General features: G+C 34.8%; 1 protein-coding gene across 1 annotated transcript; it reads right to left on the bottom strand.

The window, feature by feature from the left end:
* Positions 1–400: 400 nt before the first annotated feature.
* On the bottom strand, positions 401–16,993 carry LOC129273531 (uncharacterized). Its single transcript, XM_054910575.2, has 11 exons — positions 16,927–16,993; positions 13,141–13,343; positions 12,551–12,644; positions 10,034–11,101; positions 9,350–9,556; positions 8,256–8,341; positions 7,220–7,374; positions 6,683–6,756; positions 5,760–5,991; positions 5,236–5,338; positions 401–4,608 (listed from the first exon to the last, which is right to left on the bottom strand). Exons 2-11 carry the CDS (start codon positions 13,308–13,310, stop codon positions 4,404–4,406), a joined length of 2,394 nt encoding a protein of 797 aa, XP_054766550.2. The 5' UTR covers positions 13,311–13,343; positions 16,927–16,993; the 3' UTR covers positions 401–4,403.
* Between the last annotated feature and the right edge of the window lie 8,326 nt (positions 16,994–25,319).

Here is a 25,319-nt window from a genome sequence, read left to right as displayed (position 1 = left end):
CGTTTTTTATTTTCCCGGTGAAATCCGCCAGGGGGCAGCTTGCCCCCCCCCCTGCCCCCCGCCTGTTACGCCACTGACCAAGGATTACAAACTCATTGCTTCCTTGCATCATCATCATCATCACCATCACCATCATCATCACCATCATCATCATCATCACCATCATCATCACCATCACCATCATCATCATCACTATCATCACCATCATCATCATCACCACCATCATCATCATCATCATCATCATCACCATCATCATCACCATCATCATCATCACCATCATCACCACCACCACCAACATCCACCACCACCACCATTATCACAATAATCATGGCCATCATCATCATCACCATAGTATAACTAATCCTTAACATCTTAAAAAGGATTTTCTGACAAATATTAATCGCAGTGCATCATATCAGCGTTATAATTTACATTACTTACATTGGTATAAAATATACATATTTATCATACGTTTTTATATACAAAAAGTTGGTTTACCCAATATCCCAAGTAAAAAAAAAATACTCCAGCTTCCAGTACAATATCAACAGAAGATCTTGCACAAATCAAATCTACAAAAACGTTGACACACATGATTAGAAATGGACAAATCGTTTTTATGTAAGACAAATTGGCTGGGACTTGAGAGCCCCAGTAAATAGATGTTTATAATCAATTAAAATCTGAAGCCCCCAAAAATGCAACTGATTTGGGTTATTATTGTAACAAGTACACATATGTAAAATGTACCATTTCCATTTTAAAATTAATTACAAAACATTGATTACAAAACTGGCCACAGAAATAATATTACTTTGAAATAATACTTATATGGTGAGCAACCCTAATGAAAATAGGTACAAGCTACTTCAATTAGACAATGCACTACGGTAATTTTTCAGCTTATGAAAAGTTTGCTTGGTAAGGGTTGATATTCGAAGGTTTATTTGATTGTCTTTGTCCTTTCCAAGATAAACTGTAATATATTTTAAATCATTAAAAAAGCAGACATGTACATGTAAAATGAAAACTTTTCTATATCAAGAAATGTAACTTGATTTTGACTAAAACAACAAACCTTTGTATGTAACAAGACATACTTATGGTCAAAGGTAATTGTTTGAAAGTGATCGGTGGAAGCGTCATGGTGTTGCGGTTCTGACTCTCGCCTTGTAATCAGAGGGTCGTGTGTTCGAATCCAACCATGGCCTAGCATCCTTTGGCAAGGCGTCAATCCACACTTTGCCACTCTCACCCAGGTGCTAATTGGGTACCGGTAGGAAACAATCATCATTGTGGTTGGTTTAGCAAGTGTGTGCCTAACAGGCTGCTTGAAATGCTATGAATCCAGTGACCGGGTAATATAAATTGTGAAGCGCTTTTAGCAGTCGTAGATTGATAAAGTGCTATATAAATGCCAATTATCATTATTATTATCAAAAATAACAAAACCAATAGGGAATTGGGAACCAAATAAATAAAAAGTAATTCCTTAAAAATCATGAGATAACCATTGAATGGACCATATTCAAATTCTGTATACCATATCTCTACTGACACATTCCTGACAAGAATGTCATGTTACCAATTGTCCAATATTGATCATAGATAATCAATGACCAATTTTCAGCTAAATTTGTAGTAAAAATTCAAATGAATTATATTAACTGCTAATTTTATACAATGCTATGACCATTCACAAAGGCAGATATCTCAACACCAATGCATGGCATTTTGCATGACATGATGTAGAAACCAAAAATTAACTGGTTCGACTCATGAAAAGATTTCAAACTGTACCCACATACAAACAACTATTTGTCTGGTACTTATTAACCAAATTCATTTCAAAAGAAGGTCAACTACTCTACATTTGAAATGAAAATTCAGAATTTAGCATCACTCATATAGCGTAGTGATTCTCATTCTAGCTCACAACATTTTTTAAATTCAAGTACCCATTATCCTGTAACTCAACCTGATCTTTAATCTATTGAAGCAAACAAGAACAATGTAAAGCATATCATAACAGGTCGTAGATTTAAATGTATGATCTCAGTATTCCCCTAATGTAATAAATAAAGTAAAATTCAGAGCAAAATGATGAATATTCCATCAAAATCTGACAACAAAGTTATTGAATTTTAAAGTTAAGCAATATTTTGTGAAAACAGCACTGTATCATGAATGTGCAATAGGCAGGCTTATGATCTTATGTCCCCACTCTCAAATTTTCTTATGATACTATATGAAGTCATAATTACTTAAATTATTTATTCATTTTACATTTTCATGCATTGTCTCCTTTGTAACTAAATAAGTTGCAGCAAACATTATTTTACACATTACACAATTTGTCAATCCAATATTTATTCATTCTTCAGGAAGGATACATTTTTAATAAATATAAATCCATTAAATAAAATGCAAAATAATAAGTGGGAATATGACATTATCAGCTTGCTCATTGCATATTTATAGAGACATGCATCTCAGTATTTCACCAAATAATTCAAAATTTAAACATGTTGTAATTGTGTTATTCATTGTCTGATTTTAATAAAATTGTCAGTGTTTTATTTGTTTAATTTTACTTCATCTGTTCAAATCAGATTATTTACAACCTGGAGTACAGGCTTTCATTTTCAACTCATAAAAACTGCACAAATCAGGTTGTGGAATACATGTCTTACTTTTTGAAATCAAGGTTCATAAATGTAATCTAAGATAAGGTATACTGTAAAAAATAATTTTCTCATGTAAAAGTAAGGCAAATGAATATTAACCCAACAGAAATAAATTGATTCCATGCAAAGGACATTCCAGGATCTACAAGGAAATGTCTACATTTGAAATATGGTCTAATTAAAGTGAAGTAACTTTGCCATTCAATGGTAACTTTCAAGGAATACTTGAATTTGATTGGCCAATGAGCATTGCTACCATGGTAGTTACTACTGGGCCCTGTCTTACAAAGAGTTGCGATTGATCCGATCAATCACAACTATGGACGGCCAGCAACATCAACCTCTATTATGCATGTTTGTTCAAAATATTTTCTAGCTGTGATGTATATTCATGCATTCTTTGTTTTCTTGAAAATTCACTGTGCTTCTCTTTTTTTACAAAGGAAATTGTGCAAATTTCCTGTAGAAAAAATTATGACACTGATGGATTTCCAAAGAGTTACGATTGATTGGATCAATCGTGACTATTTGTAAGACGGGGCCCTGGATGGCAGAGTTACCATAATAGGAACTTTTATGGAACAGGATCTCAAGCTGCAAGGTATTTCCTGTGAGGAGAAGATTGTTCAGCAAGCAAGATATATACAGTTGAGGCCAAAACTTTAGATACACCCATGGAATTCAATGAAATTTGTTCGCTTGCCAATTATCGTAAAATTTACTATTTCTTCAGAAATGTAAATACTAACATGACGAATTTGGCATCAAATGAAAGTGTATTAGGCTCTTTCACACGACCGAGATGCCGTTGGGATTAAAGTATACATGTATTTCAGGTGGAATTTTCTTAGAAGAAAAATAAGTAATCGTTCCAAATGTATTCTATTGTTTGTTTATATACTTTCAAACATCGTTTCATAGAAATATATAAATGTCATATCTATGATCATTTTCTATCATGATATGTCGCCACTGAACAAAAAAGCGTAATCTGAAATGTTTGTGTTGAGAAGTAACTAGCACAAATACAAATATGAAATGTTTTTGTCAAGTTTTTATTTTGATTTGTCTAAAATACGAAGATTTTGGGGGAAAAATTAAACCTAAATATTTTTCAGCTCCTGATGACAAAGCAATGTGATGAAGGAGCATGACATACTCATTTGTTTGATATCAAATTCGTCATGATAGCAAAAATACAGTAAATTTTATGATATTTTGCAAGTGTCAACTTTTCTTTGAATTTCCTGGGTGTATGTAAACTTGTGGCCTCAATTGTACATGTGTATCCACCATACCTGTTAACCCTGAAACCCAAGAAAGTGAGACAATTGGGAAGAAAGAAGGCTGAAAATAGGGACACTGCAGAGTTTCACATAAGTACAGACAGATTTTCCACAAAAATAAGGGACATATTGGCTGGAGTGGCTGGCAGTTAGACCATCTGGACTGTCCCAATAAAATACTGGGCAAATTGCATGCATCTATCGGCTAGTGAACAATACGTTTATGGGATCGAGACATATCCTGGCAATAACAGTTGTATCCTTGAGTCCAAAATAGATCTCTTGATGATGATGGTCACCCTATACTCAACAGATCACTGTTCTTTAGTAATCCTCTGCGCTGGAATACCAGTCTTGGATCTTTCTTACCAGGGTTGAGTTGGTCTAAGACCTCAAAGATTGTACTAGCTAAGTCTCTAGATGATAATAATCACCCTATCCTCAACAGGTCACTGTTCTTTAGCACATCTTCTGCACTGGAATACTCTTGAATTTCCCTGACCAGGGTCTTGAGTTGGCCTAGGACTTTCCGCTGGCTTCGGTCTGAAGGGTATTTCTTCTCCCAGATGACCTTATCCAGGAGATACTCTATCCAGAAGACATTGGTCTTGGGTTGGAATCCTTCCCATTTGTTGCTGGAAATCACAAATAAATGAGAGAATCAACAAAAATAATACATTGTATTGCTGCACTCACCCAATTATAACAAATGAATAATAAAAACCAAAGAATTGAAGAAGTAAATGAAATTCAAACAACTACTTCATTCAGGGGTGTGAGTGGTCACAAATAAAAAGATCTGAAAAAAGCTGAAGAGTGTTGAAAAAGTCTGAAATAGAAAGAGCTCCCATACTTTTGTACAGAGGAAAGCCCAAAATAAGCTGAAATTAAGCTGAAAATCAAAACAAAAAAAAAATCTGAAATCAGCTAAAAAATCTGACCTCTCACACCCCTGTTCATTGAAGATTTTTCAAAAGATTTTACGTTGAAAGTTATCTATAAATATTACACTAAAATCATGGGAATTTATAATATCTAGTATGTTTTTCATCCTTCATAGCAACAACAAAAAACAACCCCACAATGTTTGTAGAAATGGTTTACCATCTTAGTCAACTAGCTCTACCAAACCTTTTACCTCCAGCTCCATTCTAATTCTACCTTACAAAAGCAAAGTACAGGAGGTCATCACTGATAAAATTAAACACAATAAACCTGTTGAAGACAAAACATTACCAACAGGCTATCTGAGAGAAACTTACTTGTTGTGTTCTTTCATAGATCGATAAACATCAAACTGTTTGTCGCCCTCTCCAGTGAAGAGGGTGGGATCTTCGGCGAGATCACAGAATACAGTGCACTCATCTGAGGACAAAAACAAAACCAAATATAGTTAGAATTCATACTTTTTTGCACGCAATAGGAAAAATAATAATGTATATGTAGTCATTAGAGCTATAATAGATCAAAGGCACACACAAAAAGGATTCAGATATAAAAAGAGGAATGAATACAGACACAATAAATAGAATCTGGAAACAGAATTTATTTGTAATGGATATTTTTTCAAGTGATGAGTTACATGTATCTCTAAGATAAGATTGTCTTAAGTTCTAGTAAACAAATATCCCTGACTATGAAAATCATGTTCATATACACATAGGGATGCCTACATATGATTATGCAAATAATAGCAGGAAAAATCTATTGAACACTATGTGCTACCTCTTCGTGTAATGTATGGTAGATTGCAGTGGTAGGTTGTAAAGAGTTTTTAATGAGATACCTTTCTGTAATCTTGACAGGGTGAAATCAATGATGCTGATGTGCAAACCATGTGACTCTACAGAGATCACCTGACCATCTAGCGTAAAGGTCACCTGATCATCCTTGGTGTCTCCAACCAGCACATTGCCCCAATGCAGGTCACGATGCTCAAACTCCAGCTCTCTCTCGGCTACAGCCAAGGCTCCAGTCACCTGTCTTATCACACTAACTGCCTGGTAGATGTTCTCAAACTGGCAGAAGATAATTGATACATTCATGTTATATTCTTGGCAGAAGAAAAAAAGGTTTACATTTACCCCTCAAAGCATGAATGGAATTAAAAGATCAGTGTCTTCCCTCAAATGTATGATTAAACCATAAAAAAATATTTGACTGGCACAAAACATTGTATTACTCTCTTTAGTAGATGACCAAGAGTTGATTACCTTAGATGACAACTTATGTCAGAATGAAGTCAGTTGGATGGTATTGTGGTAATACCTCAGTCACATTACCCGTACGGCGAGTCGAAAATAGCCGTTTTAACATTTTTTTTGTACTAGCTACATAGAGTTGGTCTGAATAAAAATGAATAAAAAGGCTGTTTTTGACTCGCTGTATGGCCACCGTAGGGGAAATATGACCGCGGTATAACAGACAAATTACATAATTTTCAGATATCCTATAAGTGAAATTATCTGTGAAATGCATATATTGTTTATTGAATGCCAACAAAGATGTGTCAATAACTTCATAGAGTCATTTTACCAATGGTAAGACAGAGGTCATTTGGGCTTGGCATTTAGCATATTGAAAAGCCATGTTCCACTTCCCAAATTTGCAATCAATGAGTGTGTCTATGTAATTTCACCAAGGTTGGTTGGACATGTATCTTTAAACCTCTTTATTACATGATGATGTCCAGTTGTGAGTTATGCATACCTCAAAGCTCTCAAGATCTTTGCCTCCATCGGCAAACTCAAAGATGATGAACAACTGATCACTTGGAAATATATCTAGGATAAAAGATATGTCGACAAAGTTTAAATATATGGAAGAGAGTCTTTGACAGCCGAAAAGGAGGATGAAAAGAAAATTGGGAAAACAAAGCTGAATACCATGCAATAAAACAGAACGTTATCATTTCTAAATCAACAAAATCTTTCCTTCCACTTCAACAAACTCTTTCCTTCCACTTAAAATTTCTAAATCATTAGATTTGACATGAATCAAATTTCAATATAACAATGAAAAGATGGTAAGTAACTGCTCACAAATAATTTTATGAAAATTTGAAAGAACATAAAAATAAAATTTTGAATTAAAACTAGACTGCAAAGTTCTTTAAAATTCCATCATCAGACATGACCTAGCTCATAATTGTGGAGGAGGCAAAGAATACATATATATTAATATATACAAATAAATAAAATAATAAAACTCGTTACAAAACAAAGAAGCTAAACCTAATATTCTTACCAGGTCTATCATTCTCTGAGGTCTTCCTGTCGTCATATTTGTCCCACTCATCAAGAAGCTTCTTAGGGTATGACCCCTTGACACATGACACACGATTGACCCCAATGAAGTTTGTTGTCATGGTATCCTCACCTTCTCGAAGTACACTCAGCTCCCTGTATATCAGTGACAAATAAAATGAGAGTGAATCCCAATTTGCATCCCTTAACCTACATTTCATTCACGAATAAAATTGACCGTCAAGTGCAAAAACGACTCTATGTAGGTGCATATATGATTAGCAGCTCAAATAATTTTCAACAGTCATACGTTGTCACAGGAATGTTGAGCACACAAAGATTTGGGAGGTCAAACCATTATTAACGCACAATATATCATCCTCCCGAACATTTGGCTAGAATATTTAGCCACCAAAACACTGATCTACCATCAGAATATACTGGTAACATATTACAGGGATGGTCCGGGCTAAAAGTATTTATAGCTTAATAAATAGAGTATAATTCACTGAGCAAAATGCTGAAAATTCAATCAAAATCGGATAACAAATAACAAAATTATTTAATTTTAAAGTTGAGCAATATTGTGTGAAAACAGTCATCATGAATATTCATTAGGTGGGCTGATGATGTCACATCCCCACTTGTTCTTTTGTATTTTATTATATGAAATTAGGTTTATTCAATTTTTTTCCTCCAAGAACTAGAAAAATTGGATTGACAACTGATTTAGTGCATTAGATATTTATTGCCGCAACTTATTTCATTATAAGGGAGACATATTATTCACACAAGAATGAAATAATGAAAAAAATTATGATTTTATGTAATAACATAAGAAAACGGAAAGCGGGGATGTGACATCATCAGCCCACCAAATGAATATTCATGACGACTGTTTTCACAAAATATTGCTAAACTTTATTATTTGTTATCCGATTTTGATGAAAGTTTCGGCATTTCGCTCAGTGAATACTACTCTATGTATTAAGATATAAATATTTTCAGCCCGGACCATCCCTTTAATTAAGACTGACCATGAAATAACAATTTCAGGGAGGATCTCTTCAAATGGTTTCTGACTTTCTTCATTCACAGGGAAGTCCCCTTCAACAGGTATGATCTGAAACAGAAAATGAATGAATCTCAAACCATTAACCACAAATGAGAAGCAAAGATGAATACAAATGATGCACAAAGGTGTACAATGCTCAACGGGAGAATATTCAATTGCTCATCATTCTCGCTTCTATTAGATTGGTTGAATATATTCTGAAAGATGATTCCATATCAGAACCACACATATACTTAAAGGTAAAATATTAATAAGACTACAGACAGTATTGGACTTCAAGTTTTAAACTTCTGACTGTATTGAAACAAGACAATCAACACACGAGAGGCTCTTGAAAATAGTACAGTAGATCCTAAAACACAATTGTGTTGTTTTGGCCTTACTCAAATCTAATTTTCATAATAAAATCGATTTTAGGGGTAAATCCATAGATGAAGTACCATAAAACTACCGTTGATAATCCTGAACTCATTGTCCTAGGATGTTCTAGGCCTTCACCAATCTAGAATCTAGATTACTTTGACAGCAACAGATAATTCTTTGCTATTGATGATACTTCACCAACAATTCAAGGACATTCCTGGCTCATCTAACATATAAAATTAAACTACCCTAAGAGTAAAAGGTTGTTATCTGATACTACCGTCGATCCTCAACACATAGATCCATATTCTGGTAATTAAACCTAAGTGTAACCCTAGTCTAAACTAGAATTTTAGGCCACACTTTTATGGAATGCTGAGTGTCACAATACTTCTCCCATATTCATGGTAAAGAAAGCTTACCAATCAATTACTAAAAATTCCTTGCATTTTCCTATTCTAATTTTCATGACAAAATAAATTTAACAACCTTTTTGGCAGAAAAATTTGTAATCAGTGAATGAGTTGACAACTGGCATTCCATAAAAGTGTGGTCTAAGTTAACCAAGGTTTGACTACACCATGGCTATAATACTAACTTAGCCTTATATAGCAATTGTCATGAAATCCATATCTAAGCACTATCAGAATACCACCTATAATCTTTGGACACCAACCACCAAACCAGTCTTACCTTGAGAGCAACGGACTTCCTACTGTTGGTGGTCCTGAAGACCTCACCATAGACCCCTTCACCAATCTTGACACACTTCTTCATCATGGCTGATGGTATACAAGCTGAGAAGGTGATGAAATCTTCCTGGTCGCACTGGGCGAGCACCTTACATTTAGGGGACAGCAGCTTGCCGGTCTTCCTGTTCCTAGTCGGTGTAAGGGCAACCTGATTTGTGGTAAAATGCATAACAAAGAAAAAGATTCAGAAGCTAGTAAATGAAAAGTAATGTAGTTTTCTGTCTTTACCTCAAGATGTCTTCATTCAAATTGTATAATTTTTCAGCTTACCATATATTATAAAAGTCAATCATAATCACCAAGCTTGAAAATAGCCCCAATGGCCTGTATTCTCGAAAGAGGTTTCAAATGTACCATGGACTAATCAGACTAAGCAGTTTTTTATCCATAATTATGCTTATTTCATTGCGTTCACTAAGAAAAATCCAATTAAATTCGTGCTTACAGTAGCAAAGGGCACTAAAAGGGAAGCACTAGAAATCTGCATAATCCATGGTTTTGCCCCATGGTACAAATTCAACCTCTTTCGAGATTATGGGCCCATAATTTCTCACAAAAAACCCCTAGAGATCTATCAATTCAACCACATTTGTAATCTCCTATCCTATAAAAGAAATATTCATACCTTGAAGCTGTCAAGAGCAAGCCTGCTGATACTTTTATTGACTAAAGGTGTCTTGATAGTTTTTGGTTCATCTAACATGGTATCTTTCCTTTCTCGAAGGAAGGGCCGATGATTGTTCTTTGACTGGCACAGTGATTCATGGTCTCCTGATACTTCTGCTGCATCAGAACAAATGCCAGAACTAAGCGATATCCTTTCCAAAGAAACTTGACAAGAACGAAGTCTGACCCCACTCTTCAAACCTGTACCTTGGTCTTGTTCTGGATCCTGTTCTAGATCTTGTTCCCAATCATGGTCCTCATCATCAAACAGGTCCATGGAACCATGTCCGAGCTCTTCTATGGACTCATTGGATATCCTGCTCAGCTTCACACTGCATTCACGAGTCCTGCAAAGCTCATATGAATCATCCATCGAAGACTCATCTAGATGGATAGCAGAAAGACGAGATGCCACTTCTGACACCTGATCATGCTGCCTAGTCCTTAACCTTCTTGGTGCAAAGAGAAATGAATCATCATCACTGAAGCTTAAGATCTGAGGAACGACAACCCTCTGACGTTTCGCACGTCGACGTCCATGACTGCCCGGCGAGAATGGGACATCACGCTTAGCTCTGCGTCTTGTGATGCAGCCTCTGTTACCAAGAGATTGACTGATGCTACGTTGATGCGCTTCACACGGTGTACTGGTCTCCACCATCCCACTACCAAGTGTTAATCCATCCACTATCTCTTCATTCAAGATGGGACTGGTCACATCATCACTACTGCTACTGGTTTTCTTCTCTTTTGCGATATTGAAGATCAGATCAAATGAAGAATTGGGTGCCTTAGCTCCCACTTTCCCTCTCAATATCCTTCCAGTTTTCATGTTATTTTTTAACACATCAAGGTCATTCTCCTCCTCTTCCTCTATGCTGTTTGCTTTGACTTTCTTGTACTGCCGGCTCAGTTTAGAGAACTGTCTGCCCTTTCCATTTTTGTTCCCTCTTGAATTCTTTTCTTTGGATGCATCTGTCTTTCCCTCATTATCTTCCTTGGCATCATTATCTTCCTTGGCATATTCCTGCCAATAAGAAACACAGACAATCATTTACAAACTTGTAAAAATAGCAACTTTACCTCTTCACTCTTTGCATTTTATTTAGAGTTCTCCCATTTCAAATGGCAAAGCATTACCCTTTACTGGGGAAGTTTTAACTCTGTCAATGTTTATTGCAAAATGCTACAAGTTTATTAAATCAATTCCCAATCATGCACAAGTAGCGTACGTTTTACTGACTTGGCATTTAACAACTTTATTGAATGAGATCCTAATAACAGGCATTCAAAAGTAGAAGAGTTGTACATTCTTTGATAAACAAAGCCTTGAACCATGAATGACACAAATAAAAACAAGTGGAATGCCTCTGGCCGTCTCACCTGCATCACGCGATTCAATATAGCAGCAGTGCTGATTTTGAAAACTACTATAACTCGCACAAGATGTTCAGTGATACTTGGTTACTCTTATTTCCACGTTTTATGAACTAGACCAATACACTTATAGAGATATGATGGCAATTCAACAAATACCCCCAACGTGGCCAAAGTTCTTTGACCTTACATGACCTTTGACCTTGATCATGTGACCTGAAACTCGCACAGGATGTTAAATGATACTTGATTACTATTATGTCCAAGTTTTATGAACTAGACCAACACACTTTCAAATTTATGGCTGTAATTCAACAAATACCCCAATTTGGCCAAAGTTCATTGACCCTAAATGACCTTTGACCTTGATCATGTGACCTGAAACTTGCACAGGATGTTCAGTAATACTTGATTACTATTATGTCCAAGTTTCATGAATCAGATCCATAAACTTTCAAAGTTATGATGGTAATTCAACAGATACCCCCAATTCGGCCAAAGTTCATTGACCCTAAATGACCTTTGACCTTGATCATGTGATGTGAAACTCATGCAGGATGTTCAGTGACACTTGATTAACCTTATGTATAAGTTTCATGAACTAGGTCCATATATTTTCTTAGTTATGATGACATTTCAAAAACTTAACCTTAGGTTAAGATTTTGATGTTGATTCCCCCAACATGGTCTAAGTTCATTGACCCTAAATGACCTTTGACCTTGGTCATGTGACATGAAACTCAGGCAGGATGTTCAGTAATACTTGATAAACCTTATGGCCAAGTTTCATGAACTAGGTCCATATACTTTCTAAGTTATGCTGTCATTTCAAAAACTTAACCTCAGGTTAAGATTTGGTGTTGACGCCGCCGCCGCCGTCGCCGTCGCCGTCGGAAAAGCGGCGCCTATAGTCTCACTCTGCTATGCAGGTGAGACAAAAAGTATCATTAGATTTTGAACATTGAATCATGAAATTACTTCCAGCTATTCCTAGAGAAGCTTTGCAAGGGTGTCATTCTGGTGAAATCTCGGCCCCGTTCACATACAAAAGCAAAAAATAACAAAGTTTGCTGATGACCATTCACTGATTTCCTCTTACCTCAAGTGCAGCATTGGCTTCCTTTGCTGCTTTTCTCTGTGGTTTCTTACTGTCAACAATATCAGCAGGAAGAATGTTTTCTTTCTCTGACACACTGGAAAGTTAAACAATGTAGAAAATAATTATATCACTTCACTGAAAAATGGATTGGAACAAAAGATAATAAGTAAGAAAATTGCAAGGGGGTTATTTGAGAATCAATCACATTTATTGACAGTTTAAAATACTGGGATGTTTAAACTCTAGAATTCAAAAAGGTGAAATTCATACAACATTTTCATTGGCAAACAGATATGAACGACTGGTTGTCGGACTACTCCACATCTTGCATTAAGCAGCGACAATTGAATTTGACCAATTCTATCTCCCTATTATACAAGGCACAGAACCCACCATATTTTCTTTAATGTGTATTACATGTAAACTGTAAAGGTACTATAATGAAAAACTGAGGAATTAAATTAGGATTTGGGGAAATGTTAAAGACCAAACATAAATGGTTAATAATTTGGTTTCTGTTAGACTCCTCAAGAATAAAGTGTTAGCTTTCCCGGACTGGTTACCTACTAATAACCAAAGTACATCCTTACTTTATTGCAGCGGCATCTGAGGAGGCATTTGAATCATTATCGGGTGAGCTGAAAACGTTGGATATCTTGTGTCGTCCTGTTAAGAGGTTTGGTGAAATCCAGTTGTCTTGTTTTATTGTCTTCTGTTTGAGGCGTCCATAGGTCTTTACGACCCGCCCATCAAAGGCCATAGTGCCACGTATTTCTGATTGGTATGTCAGCACCTGTAATTGTAACAAAATAATAAATATCTATTAATCAGGGTTCAAGCTAGGCCCATTTTAGTGGTGGTTGCTATTTCTTGGCATTACAAAGTTTTTTTCAGGCCGAGTTAGTGGTCTTAAAGCCAAGAGTATTATATTCTATTTTTCTCCTCATTGTCAAGTAAAACAACGATAAATTCCTCCCTGAACATGTGGAGTGAGCATTGTTTAATACTATATGATTCAGTCAAGTTGGTCCTTATTGTCAAATCTATAAAAAATGAAATATTGTATAATTCAAATAAAAAACAAAATAAATAGTGAGTGAGAGACATCATTGACCGTCTCATTTAAGTTGTGCATATCACTGTTTTGTGAAAAATAAGCAAAACTTTAAAATGTCATAACTTTCTTATTTTACAAACGATTTTGATGAAATTTTCAGTATTTTGCTAATTTGATTTTTCTCTATTTATTCAAATCAACAATTTTCTAGGGTGGACTTGACCTTTAAAGATGAAAATGAATGCAAGTGCAATTCCTCTTTGCAAGGAGTTATGTTTTGAAACACTATATATTTGAAATAAGTGGTGGATGGAAGCAGTGTTTTTCATGATAAGTGGTAGTCAGAAATCTTCTGTGCCGGTTGGGCCCGACAACTGCCGTCCACTGTAGCTATAGCACTGCTAGAAATACATGTATGCCCTTCAGCCTCTGCCCTTTTGACAGGGGGAGTTCACCCTAAAGCCGGGACTGTACATGTAAGTCTGGACTAGTCAAACTTTGAAACTATCGGCTCATGATCACTAAAAAAAAACTTCTGGTATCAGCGCTTCTCACTAGTATAGCGGGAAAGGTTTTGACTGCAGTGCAGTTTCAACGAGGTGAGTTTGAGTCCCAAGGCCAAGTAACGTAAGTAACATGCAACAGCCAACACTAACGTAAGTAGTAGAAAATCCAGGCATTAGTATGGCATAGGCCACTTGTTCACTACAACCATCCTACCTGTGGGGAATCTAATGTACATGTACATGTAGATCTACGGTAAGCTAATGCAGTACACAGCATGTAGCACACATTTCAAAAGTTCATTAAAATATCACTTTTGTAACCAAAATTACTAATTTCCATACAGTTGCAATTTATTTTTCATATGATAAGTACATGTAGGGGAGATCGGGGTTAGTTGGAACTTGGAACGTGGGGTAAGTTGAAACATTGTAATTTTCTTTAACGCATTTAAATTAAATAAGCAATACTACTGCCCTCAATTTATTGCTATTATCAACAGCCATCCATTACAGACAACACATGTGCAACAAGCCTGGTGAAGTTAGAAAGGAATTTTTGTATTTTCACCTTCTGAGTAATTTTTTTCTCTTTCAGAAATTTGTTATTATCTCGGACAAGTTTATAGATCAAGTTGGCCTGTTTAGGGGTATAATGGACACTTACTAACAAGCTACAAAATAAGGTTATTAATATGCCATGGTGAAGTCTAGTCTTGAGGACTCCAAGATGATGTTTTTGTAATATTTTGACATATACTTCTTCATCATGGAGTCTTGAACCGCCGGCCATATATGTATAAGAGACACATGTACACAAAGACGGATTTCCCTAGGAAATCCATAGAGGGTGAAATCGGTTTGTAGGGTCAAATTTTATTTATCTATGAACCTTTAGGCACCTAATGCGTATAAAGGGATAAAAATCATTGCACTATAAATGGTAAAATGAGACGTTTCTTACCAGACCCGTAGATCCCTTGATCCGTTTGTCAACAAAGCAAAGACAATACATGTAGGCCTGACCCTTGAACTGCTTCGTTATGACGTACATCCGACTAGCAATGCCATTTTGAAGAACAATTTACAGATACTAAATTTTATTTCACAAATACTAAAATTTTGTACGTGATTATAAATAATTAGTAGTATATACTAATTATTTATAAGATTTCACGTATTACAGCCATATACATGTAATGGCTGTAAGCAATTTTTTAATGGATACGGTAATGTACAAACACTGTACTGTTTCCAGAAGAGGAAGAAGATTAAATGCAGCCTCTGTATAAAAATTGAATAGGAATCGTTCGTCACTGCAGTCACAGTTCCACAGAACCCAGGGGGTTAAGTTCCACATAGAGCTTTTGCCATTGAAAACTGCATGTGCGACTGTATACATTTTTTCTCATATCCAATGTTTTTTATTCATAATTATGTTTGGGGTAAGTTGGAACATATTCCAACTAGCCCCTCAGTATATCATAACCTTGTTCACTGAATGAGTGCTTAAATACAGCGTGCAAGTAAAAAAAAATATAATAAATGTAGGCCTAGAGAAAATCTAAATGTAGAGAAAACCCACAACTGTTTGGAATTTTGGAGTTACATTCACTTTAAATATTTTCCTATAATAATATGAACATATTCCAGAAATTGAGGCACAGCCACAGAAAATACTGTGTATACCGGCGGTACATCGAGATCGAGCGGCGAAATTGAGAGGTGTTACATTCACTTTTAGTTTAAAAATTAATGTCATATTTTCCTATAATATTAATAACATATTTCAGAAATTGAGGCACAGGAAATACTATTTTTAAGCATGATAAATCGAGTGCGTAGCTTTATAATATTAGGACCCCTTCTAGTAGTATCGGCGGTACATCGAGCGGCGAAATTAATGAGAGGTGTTTATTTTTTAGGAACTTTGTCTTTGACTTTAGCAAAACAGCAGCATAGCTCAGTCGGTTAGAGCGCATGTTTCGGATAAGATCGTAGATCTCAACGTGAGGGGTTCGAGTCCCGCTCATGCCGAAACGCGTCTGACAAAAAAAATCTGATGCTATAACGTTGTGTGTTAGCGTGCCTCACCACTGTTCAGTGCAGGTGTGAATGCAGTTGGAAAACACTCCGTCCATCGGAAAGGACGCAAATGTTGGTCCTGTGCACTCATCCTACGAACGAGGTTATAATATATAGGAGAGTCACAACCTATGCACGTTAAAACCAAATACACTCTGAGTCTGACACTAGTCACTATTCGTCAAAGAGTAGGGTGTTCACCCGGTGTATTGCACCTGCCGATCCCGGCAAAATTCAGGTCAAGTCAATCTTGACGTTCATATGCCATAATCATTGTAATGATTGTGGGCATTAACGGAAAGACAAGACAAGACAAGACAAAACACGGCGGGATTTTCGTATTTTTGTGTTTTGTGATATTTTCTTCTTGGTTTAAAAATTAATGATCTTTAGAATGTTTGCCACAAATTAGTGAAAGAAAATTTGTTCTAATATTGAAATTGGCACAGTTTATCGTTTGTAAACAAAGTGCGTAGCTTAGGTCCCACATCAGCATGATCAGAGGTCTGCATGTCATGCATGTAATGACCCCTTACCATACCGTACATGAAACACAACACCTGGGACTACACAAAGTCTCGACGAGATCAATTCTAAGTAAAATCTAACTAACGTTAACGTTAGGGCTTGTCACGTCATCTATTCACAAATCAGATACCATTTTATTAATAACAAAAATCATGAAAATCAACACAAAAAGTGACAGAAAATAATAATATGAGTGTGCTTACAAATATTATTGGAGAATTGTTTCTACCATTCAGTAGCGCCTGCAATCCAACCTTTCGACAAAATATATTCAAATTAACCGGTTCTAGGTATCAGCGATTGTGATTGGTCAAAGTCAGTAGTGCTGCTCATTCACTTTTTATTAAACCGTCTCTCATTGGTTAAGAGTGCAGAAGGCGTTGCTTAACTATAAGTCATGGAGGAAAAAAATACTTTCCAAAATCTTAAAAACATCGTTCACTTGTTTGTTGATTATATACCCATCTTGATTTAGTTATGTATTTATTTGTTTTTTGTTTGTTTGTTTATTTACTTATTCCTTCATTTATTCAGTTATTCCTTCGTTTATTTATTTATTTATTTATTCATTCATTCATTTATGTATCTATTCATTCATTTATTTATTCATTCATTTATTTATTTACTTATTTAATCATGTCTCTGAAATTAAAACGACATTTATTTATATTTCATGATGAATGATGATTTTTATGCAAGGTGGCATGCATTCTTAAATGTTTGCTTTTTCTTTAATATTTGTTTATTTATAATGTTTTATTATTATTACCATTTAGCAAGTGCAAGCTCATTATATATTTTTCAATTATTGATTTGTATTTATATATGTCATTGATTTGTATGGATGTCGAAAAAAAATGGATAGGCCTATAGAAATTAATAAACCAAATAAATTCAAAATTAAGCTCAATGTTACCGAATTAGTGGTCTTCAACTTGACCCTGTTCAGTAACAATATAAAAAAGTAACAGTAATAATAAGAAAACAAGATACACAAGCATTATAAACATGTAGGCCTATAATTTTTTTTAATAAATAATTGGTATCTTCAATTATAAGCATGATCAGAATTGAATTATCAATCGTGAAAATCAAGCGTAAGATCAATTGCTATGGTTTGTGTTACAAAACCCTGGATTCATTCATTGACAAGGCCTTGCCTTGCATAATATGAAGTTTGCATCACAATTCATAGCTCCACTTTCCCCTCGATCCTTTTCCATAAATTGAAAAATAATAGGGATGCCCCCCCCCCCCCTTGGCACAAACTGTAGGTCTGTCTATAGTTCTATGACATAAGAAAATCGGGACCAATGAGAGCGAAATGATATCTTAATTCCATATGACGTTAATACGTCTCAATTCAGAATGATCGAAAACCTCTACAAAAGACGAATTTTAGAAATTCGATCAAGGTGAAAAACTATACGTTATGGCACCTCTGATAAATGGATAGTTAATCCTCCATCGATCTGATGAACAATACCATGACATAAAACCACTCATTTTAGTCCCATAGACCTTCATCCGGGGGCGGCTATTTTTAAATTGTCGGAAGGTAAACAAAAAGTAAACAAAAATGTATAGTTGATTGTTCCTAAAATATTCAAATTAATTTGTAAATTACGATAATTCTGGAAATTAGGCCATAGATGAAGCTCCAAAAGTGCTAAAATTTGGTGAACACGCTCTTTGTACACGATTACTTCAAAACGTAGGCCTATATACTTTAGCAAATGGGGTATAAAACATTTATAAATCTTACTTCTTTTTTTATATTCCTTGTGAATTTCCTTGTTTTGTTACTTTGTGTTTTTATTGTGTGTGTTTTTTTTTTGGTTCAATAGAATTCCTCGACGATCATGTTCAGATCATAAAAATATGAAATTAATTGTTTTGATCGGCAAAAGTAACAAGGATAGATTTTACATTGGAAGAAGAAGAAGAAAACAGCAATAAAAATACAATGATGTATATTCAAAAGGCAAGGTTTTCTTTAAATATACATTTTATGAATTTTCAATCACAGTTGTGTGAATTAAAGAATTTAATTTAAAAATGATGATGATGATATTGATGGTGATGATGATGGTGATGATGATGATGATGATGATGATGATGGTGATGATGATGATGGTGATGATGATGATGATGATGGTGATGATAATTATAATGCAGGCGCAGATCCAGACTGGGTCGGACTTTTTAATTTTCGTGAAAATTTTGACGAAATTTTTTTTTTTAAAGGGTCATCAATAAAATTGCCGGACATTTCATCCCACAAAAATTTGACAAGCAAAAACGAAAAACAAACAAAGAAGCAAAACAAAAAGAAAAACGTTCATTTTACGGGGTGCGTAAGTAATGCATTTTTCATGCTGCGCATGCACATCTTCATGGATTTTTTTTATTGAAGGACTTTTCCTCACATCTACATTTTTTAACATACTGATACGGTATATAAATTTCATTTTAATTGAAAAAAACTAGCCTTGTTATATATGAATCATATATATGTTATACCTAATCGCCAAAAGAAGAATACACTGTATGTATATCCATAGATGGAAATTGAATCATGAAACGAACATCAATCATCCCAATTAACACTGTACAGACCTGATTTTATGTATACAATTCGCAACGTACAAAATCTTCTATTGTATTTGATTCGTGCATGTTCTATATAATCTTATGATATAATCATAAAAATGCGGTTTCAACTTTTATTGGCCTTAAATCGGAATATTGGTCATATTTCTGACAGTATGATGAGATATAACATTTTGTAATAAGCATAGACAGCGATTTTAGAGCAGATCCTTTTAATGCTTATACTTCGTCAAGAAGAAAATTAATAAATGTATTGTCATTTTCATCACAATTTGTTAACGGAAATAAAATTACGAAGATAAATTTTGAAGCTCTTCGGATTGCACAGTCTCGCTTTTGATTTCCATACAGTAAGGCGTCTTTTTCATTTTATCAATTTGTAGGCCTATAATGTATCGCTGAGTGTGTAATTTGGATATTTTACTCCGAAAGCATTTCAAAAACAAGTTTTTATAATTATATACATCCTTAAGAAGTATGATTTGCACACGGGTAGTGTTCGTCTTCGCATCGCTTTTCTTATTCCTTTCTGGCCTGTCTAGCTCAACCGAGATAAGAGGTAAGTAACATTTTATAGGAAGAAGTTTTGGTTTAATGGTGGCACCGGTAAGTGTCGATCACCAAGCTGTAGTAAATGACACTTTTCAAGATTCGAAACTCACTGTGATACTTGACTATTGTACTAGTGTCCATTTATGTACAAGGATATGCACGAACTAACTCCTCAGTATTTACGTAATGAATTCAAGATCGCACCTCAATATTACTCTTCTCGTTATGGCGAAAAACTACTTTTACCTAAACCACGGACATAATTCCTTAAGAAATCCTTTAAATATAGAGGTGCCAAGGTACATAATGCCCTACCTTTGGACTTAAAATTGTCGCCTACTGTGAACAATATCAAAACTAAATTATCATCTCACTTCGGTGACCTGCTTACCTTGTCATAAAGTCAATATTGTATGGGCTTTTTTCCCCCTTTTTTCCTTTTTTTTCTTCCCCTTCTCCCCATTGTTCTTTTAACACACTTTAAATTACTAACTGATTTTGATCTTACTCAACTGAATAGTTCCACAAAGTGCATTTTCCTTTTATTTCTTACTTCTCATATGAATCCAATCAGTGTATATATTTATTCCGATGTTGTCTCAATGCAATTTGTACTTTTATCCTGAATTCCTATCAATATTTTTTACGCTCTTATTGTTGTCCTCTTAAAATTGTATGCGTGAACCAGAATCTTGTGTTATTATACGACAGTTTACAATCATTACATATTCATTTTTATTCATTGTACACACTAAGAAATTGTTGAACCCTAAATGAACATTTGTACCAACCTTTTGGGGTACAATCTTACACCCTATAAGTGGAAAAGGGTGAAAAGTTTCACCTTTGTATTCTTATATGCACCAAGAAATGCTCGTTTGCTCCCTTAAAGGTGCAAATTTGAACCTTTTGAGGTGCATTATATTTGACATTAAAAAAGGTTCCAATTTGAACCCGCATTACATGGTTTATTTCTGCACCCTATAGGGTGCTTAAAATAGTTAATTGCACCCCTAAAGGTGAACAAAATGAGCAAAATTGCACTAGTTAGCACCCTTTGGAGGGCTGCTATTGTACCAACTCTTAGGGTTCAAATTTGAACCCCTATTTCTTAGTGTGTATATTCATATTATTTGTATTATTCATTTAATTATTCCTTAATTGCTCCAGTGTGAAAACCTTTTTCAATAACATGAAAGCAGCCTAATTCATTCAATTCATTCTTTTTATAAAATATTTAGTATAAATTCTTGCCAAACTATTTAATTTTATGATCTTTTCTTACAGTAACATAATATATTATATCACTTTTGCTATTTTGTTTGATTTACCGTATATGTTATGCTTCTTTCATATGTGTTTACTTTTTACTTTGTATTGTATATGGACCCCATGGAAGAACAGTATAGTCATGTCGACTAAACTGAATATGGGCTATCCATCTGTTTTGCATTTTTTGGGTGTTTTTTTTATATGGAAAATAAATATACTATATACTACTATACGTGGAGCGTTGTGGCCCAGTGGATTAGTCTTCGGACTTTGAAACAGAGGGTCGTGGGTTCGAATCCCAGCCATGACGTAATTTCCTTCAGCAAGAAACTGATCCACAGTGTGCTGCACTCAACCCAGGTGAGGTAAATGGGTACCGGTGGGAAGTAATTCCTTAAAAAGCTGTGTGCGCTATGAACGCCTAGCTTAGCCGGGTAATATAGGAGCGCCTTGAGCACCTAACAAGGTGGATATGTGCGCAATATAAATACCCTATATTATTATTATTATACTATACTATACAGGACAATCATGCATTATTTTTGGCGCAGTTGAAACAGTATATACCTATACGATGAACCCTTTCTTCCCGTTCCGTGCTTTTGCGAAAGTGTGTGTGTGAGATGGGGGGCTGTCCATGCAAAAAAATCGCAATAGGATGGTCATTATTGTTTACATTTTATTGAAAATAAGTGCAGGGTTGAAGACCCCTCAGCCCCCTGGGTTCCGCGGCCCCTGTTGCACTTATCAGGAATAATTGTAAGTTCCACTTTGTTGAACAATTGCATTAGATATGTTATAACTTTCATAATTGTCGTTAATTGTCATTAATTTTATTGGTATTATTATCATCGTCATTATTGTGGTTAATATTGTTGCTGATGTTGCTGTTATGTAAAAATAAGATTGGTAAAAAAATCTGAAAGTTTTAAAAACTTCGAGAAAAGAGCATCTGCCTCCAGAAAGAAAGAATTTAGTTTTTTTGTAACAATTCTTGTGCTTTAAGAATTATGTAAACGTTTTTTTTTGTTCAATAGAAGGATACCGTAATGAATTGTTGAATATCATCAAGTGCATTTATATGAAATATTTTGAGAGTACCCGGTTTAATTCTCGATCTGATTTTTATTAATAGAATCTGATCTATCTTCATCGGCTGATGATTGTGACAATCCCACTTTAACATCAATGTTTAAGGCACAAAAAAGGCCGGTACGTATCAATATAAATCTTTCATTTTAAAATAAATACAACAGTGTTTTGAAATATACAATTGATATATGCTAAAGATGAATATAATACCGGCAGATATTGCTAATTTAGTAAATGAATTCGTTGTTTAAAGGGACCATCCGGAAAGCGAATGTCACTCCGCTCCCCCCTCGCCGCATCAATTATGTCCTTTTAACAAGTTTAGAAAAGTGCCTCACGTTTGGATGGAGACAAAATTTATGTTTTAATTTTCACACAATAGCCCTTTTATTCTGTTAATTCTCATTGTACTGTATAACATTTTTGCTGTGGCTATACCTTTATTTAATCACTGAAAAAAATCAATGCTGCAAAACGTTTTTGAAGTCAAAGACAATGATTATTGTACCCAACTAATTATATTTTTTTTATTTCTTTTTTTTTTGCAGAAACGGGACGCGCCTTCCCGAGGTATCGGTTTAACAGATTATTTAGATGAAATTGATTTTAAAAATATAAGATATCTATATTAATGTAGCATTCAGTAATTTCTTATGCGTTAACATGAAATTACCCGAACGTTGTATCCCCGGAAAGGAAATAAGTTGTTTTTGCAGGAAGATACGTTATACATGCATGTAGTATCATACTTCATGAAAATGATATTTTTTGCATTACTTTACCATTAAACAAATTTCGAGGGCAAATTTAGACAAAGCATCTTCTCGTACTACTCTCTGAACAAAATTTGATTTTTGTATGTTGATGCGCCTTCTTTCGTGCTGATTATAGCTTATTCAATTTTTTCTTCTTTTTTTTTGGGGGGGGGGGGGAGAGGTAGACTCTAGAGCAAAGTTGCATTCAACGTATGGAAAAAAACAAATAGGTGTACAATATTGTCTGTTAGCATCATAATTTGATTTAGATAGATCTCTGTCTTTCTCATTTTTTTTTATCCACGATGCAATGTCTTGCTATTCTACATTGGACTTTATACTTATACTCACACTACAAACTGCAGTTAAATTTAAGGTTATCTATTATATAGTATACATAACTCATGAGATATATAATTGTCAGTCAAATTTGTGATTTTTCCTCGCACATGCCTTAACGATGTGTTTGTAAATTTCTTTGAAATACATAACCCTTCATTTTTTTTTTGCTCAAAACTTCTATATTTTGTTATTATTGTTTTTTGTAAATTTTGTTTATATTGTGATTCGTTTTGTCTGTGATTTACCTCTGTTGCCCTGCATGTAATTTATTAGTTCATGGCCTGGGCTTATTTCCACTTTTATTATGTATACAGCTATGTTCCTATGTTTGATTTTGAATATTGAATAAAGTGATGAAGAAAAAAAGATATATTTTGAAGAAAAGGGGGTTCAATTTGTCACCATTTTAGTTTAAATGCCACACTGGAAATTCCTTTGGGGGTTTTAAATTTTCAACCAAGATTATTTTTTTCACCTTAGTAAGATATATTTTTGCACTGTAAAAGGAGCAGGATTGTACCCTATAGAAAAGGAAAAAAAAATTATGAAAAAAAAAACACATGCACCCTTAAACTTGGGTCATTGGGGAACAAAAGAAAAATACTATATAAAAGGGTTCATAATTTGACACTTTCGTTCATCCCAGGAGGTTCTGCCTTATTATAGGGTGTAGACTTTTTTTGGGGGGGCTGCTATGTAGATTAAATTTAACTGAAAATAACAACTACGGTTTCTTGTATTAATCAAACTTTCTATAGAAACTATGTGCCTAGAAAATAACCCATCTGAGTCTCTAACAATAACAATCACGTGTGACAATGGATCGACGATCAATATCATCAAAGGAGCTTGTGTCAGGGTTACAAAATGCGATGCTTACGACCCCTCCCTGGACAGTCAGTGTGATGACAGTGACAAGACAACAAAATGGGCTCTATACTGCAGGACCACCAATCCATGTACGACCTCTATAACATGTTCCGCAGGTCAAACGTGTTCTGGGATATATACATACATCTACGCAGATTATGAATGTAAGCAGAATAGTTTAAACCAGAGAACCGTTAGTAATCGCACGGTACCCCCCCCCCTTTCCCAAGATAGGAGGAAGAAGAAAATGTATACAACTCTTATACCCAGAGCTGCCAACCTTAAATGCGAAAAAATCCTATTCTTCATCCTATTTTCAAACCTTTTTCTTTTCTTTAAAATTTCGAAAAACATGCCAAACATCATAGTTCTTTACAAAAATTCAAAATTCCTAATTCTAGGGGAAATCCTATTTGTCACTTCCCCATGAAAACTCCTACTAAATAGGATAAAATCCTACTAATTGGCAGCTCTGTATACCTCAATAATGAAGAAAAATAATGCATGTATGTTTAATGAAATTTGATGCACAATTAACAAATCCATCTTATTACTCGACAAAAGGAATAAATCAATAAACATTATTATACCTCACAAGCGTATAATGAGCCAAAAAAAAAGTTTGAGCCGGCCAGATGGCGCATATGAAGCAACAAATTTAAAAAGGATTTTGACCTTTTCAATACAAACAAAATAATTTTGGTAATAGATTAGACATAATATTCAGAAAATAGTATATCAAATACCTCTTTCTGTCTCATTTTTTTTTAAATTTACTCCTTCTTTCATTGGTCCTGAAATTTAGTGGTCCATGGCCCTCGATCCCCTCCCCATTCCGTCCGCACGCCAGAAACGATTGAATGAAGTTCGTGAATTTATGATTTTATAAACCTGATGATTTTAGATGCACTTCCGTTTTCCTCGTATTCTGGTAGTTATTCATCGTTGTTTTTACTCGTGCATATAGGTATATCAGATGAGACAACCGGGCAGACGACATTGACAAGTGTAGGTATAAAAGGGCGTATTATTATTTTGTGAAAACATAACCGTGTTATAAAAGAGAGTAGGATGGGGGGTCGGGTTTCCGGACACTTTAT

Source organism: Lytechinus pictus, chromosome 12, assembly GCF_037042905.1.
Source record: "Lytechinus pictus isolate F3 Inbred chromosome 12, Lp3.0, whole genome shotgun sequence".
Taxonomy (NCBI): domain Eukaryota; kingdom Metazoa; phylum Echinodermata; class Echinoidea; order Temnopleuroida; family Toxopneustidae; genus Lytechinus; species Lytechinus pictus.
Note: the sequence above shows the minus strand (reverse complement) of the source record. Positions and strands in the feature narration are given on the sequence as shown.

Excerpts from the sequence above, each read along its gene's own strand:
- LOC129273531 (XM_054910575.2), bottom strand. The coding sequence starts at position 13,310 with ATGGCCTTTGATGGGCGGGTCGTAAAGACCTATGGACGCCTCAAACAG. Across the intron at positions 8,342-9,349 it reads GGAAGTCCGTTGCTCTCAAG|ATCATACCTGTTGAAGGGGA; the intron begins GTAAGACTGGTT and ends TTTCTGTTTCAG. Across the intron at positions 5,992-6,682 it reads AAGATCTTGAGAGCTTTGAG|TTTGAGAACATCTACCAGGC; the intron begins GTATGCATAACT and ends ATCTTCTGCCAG.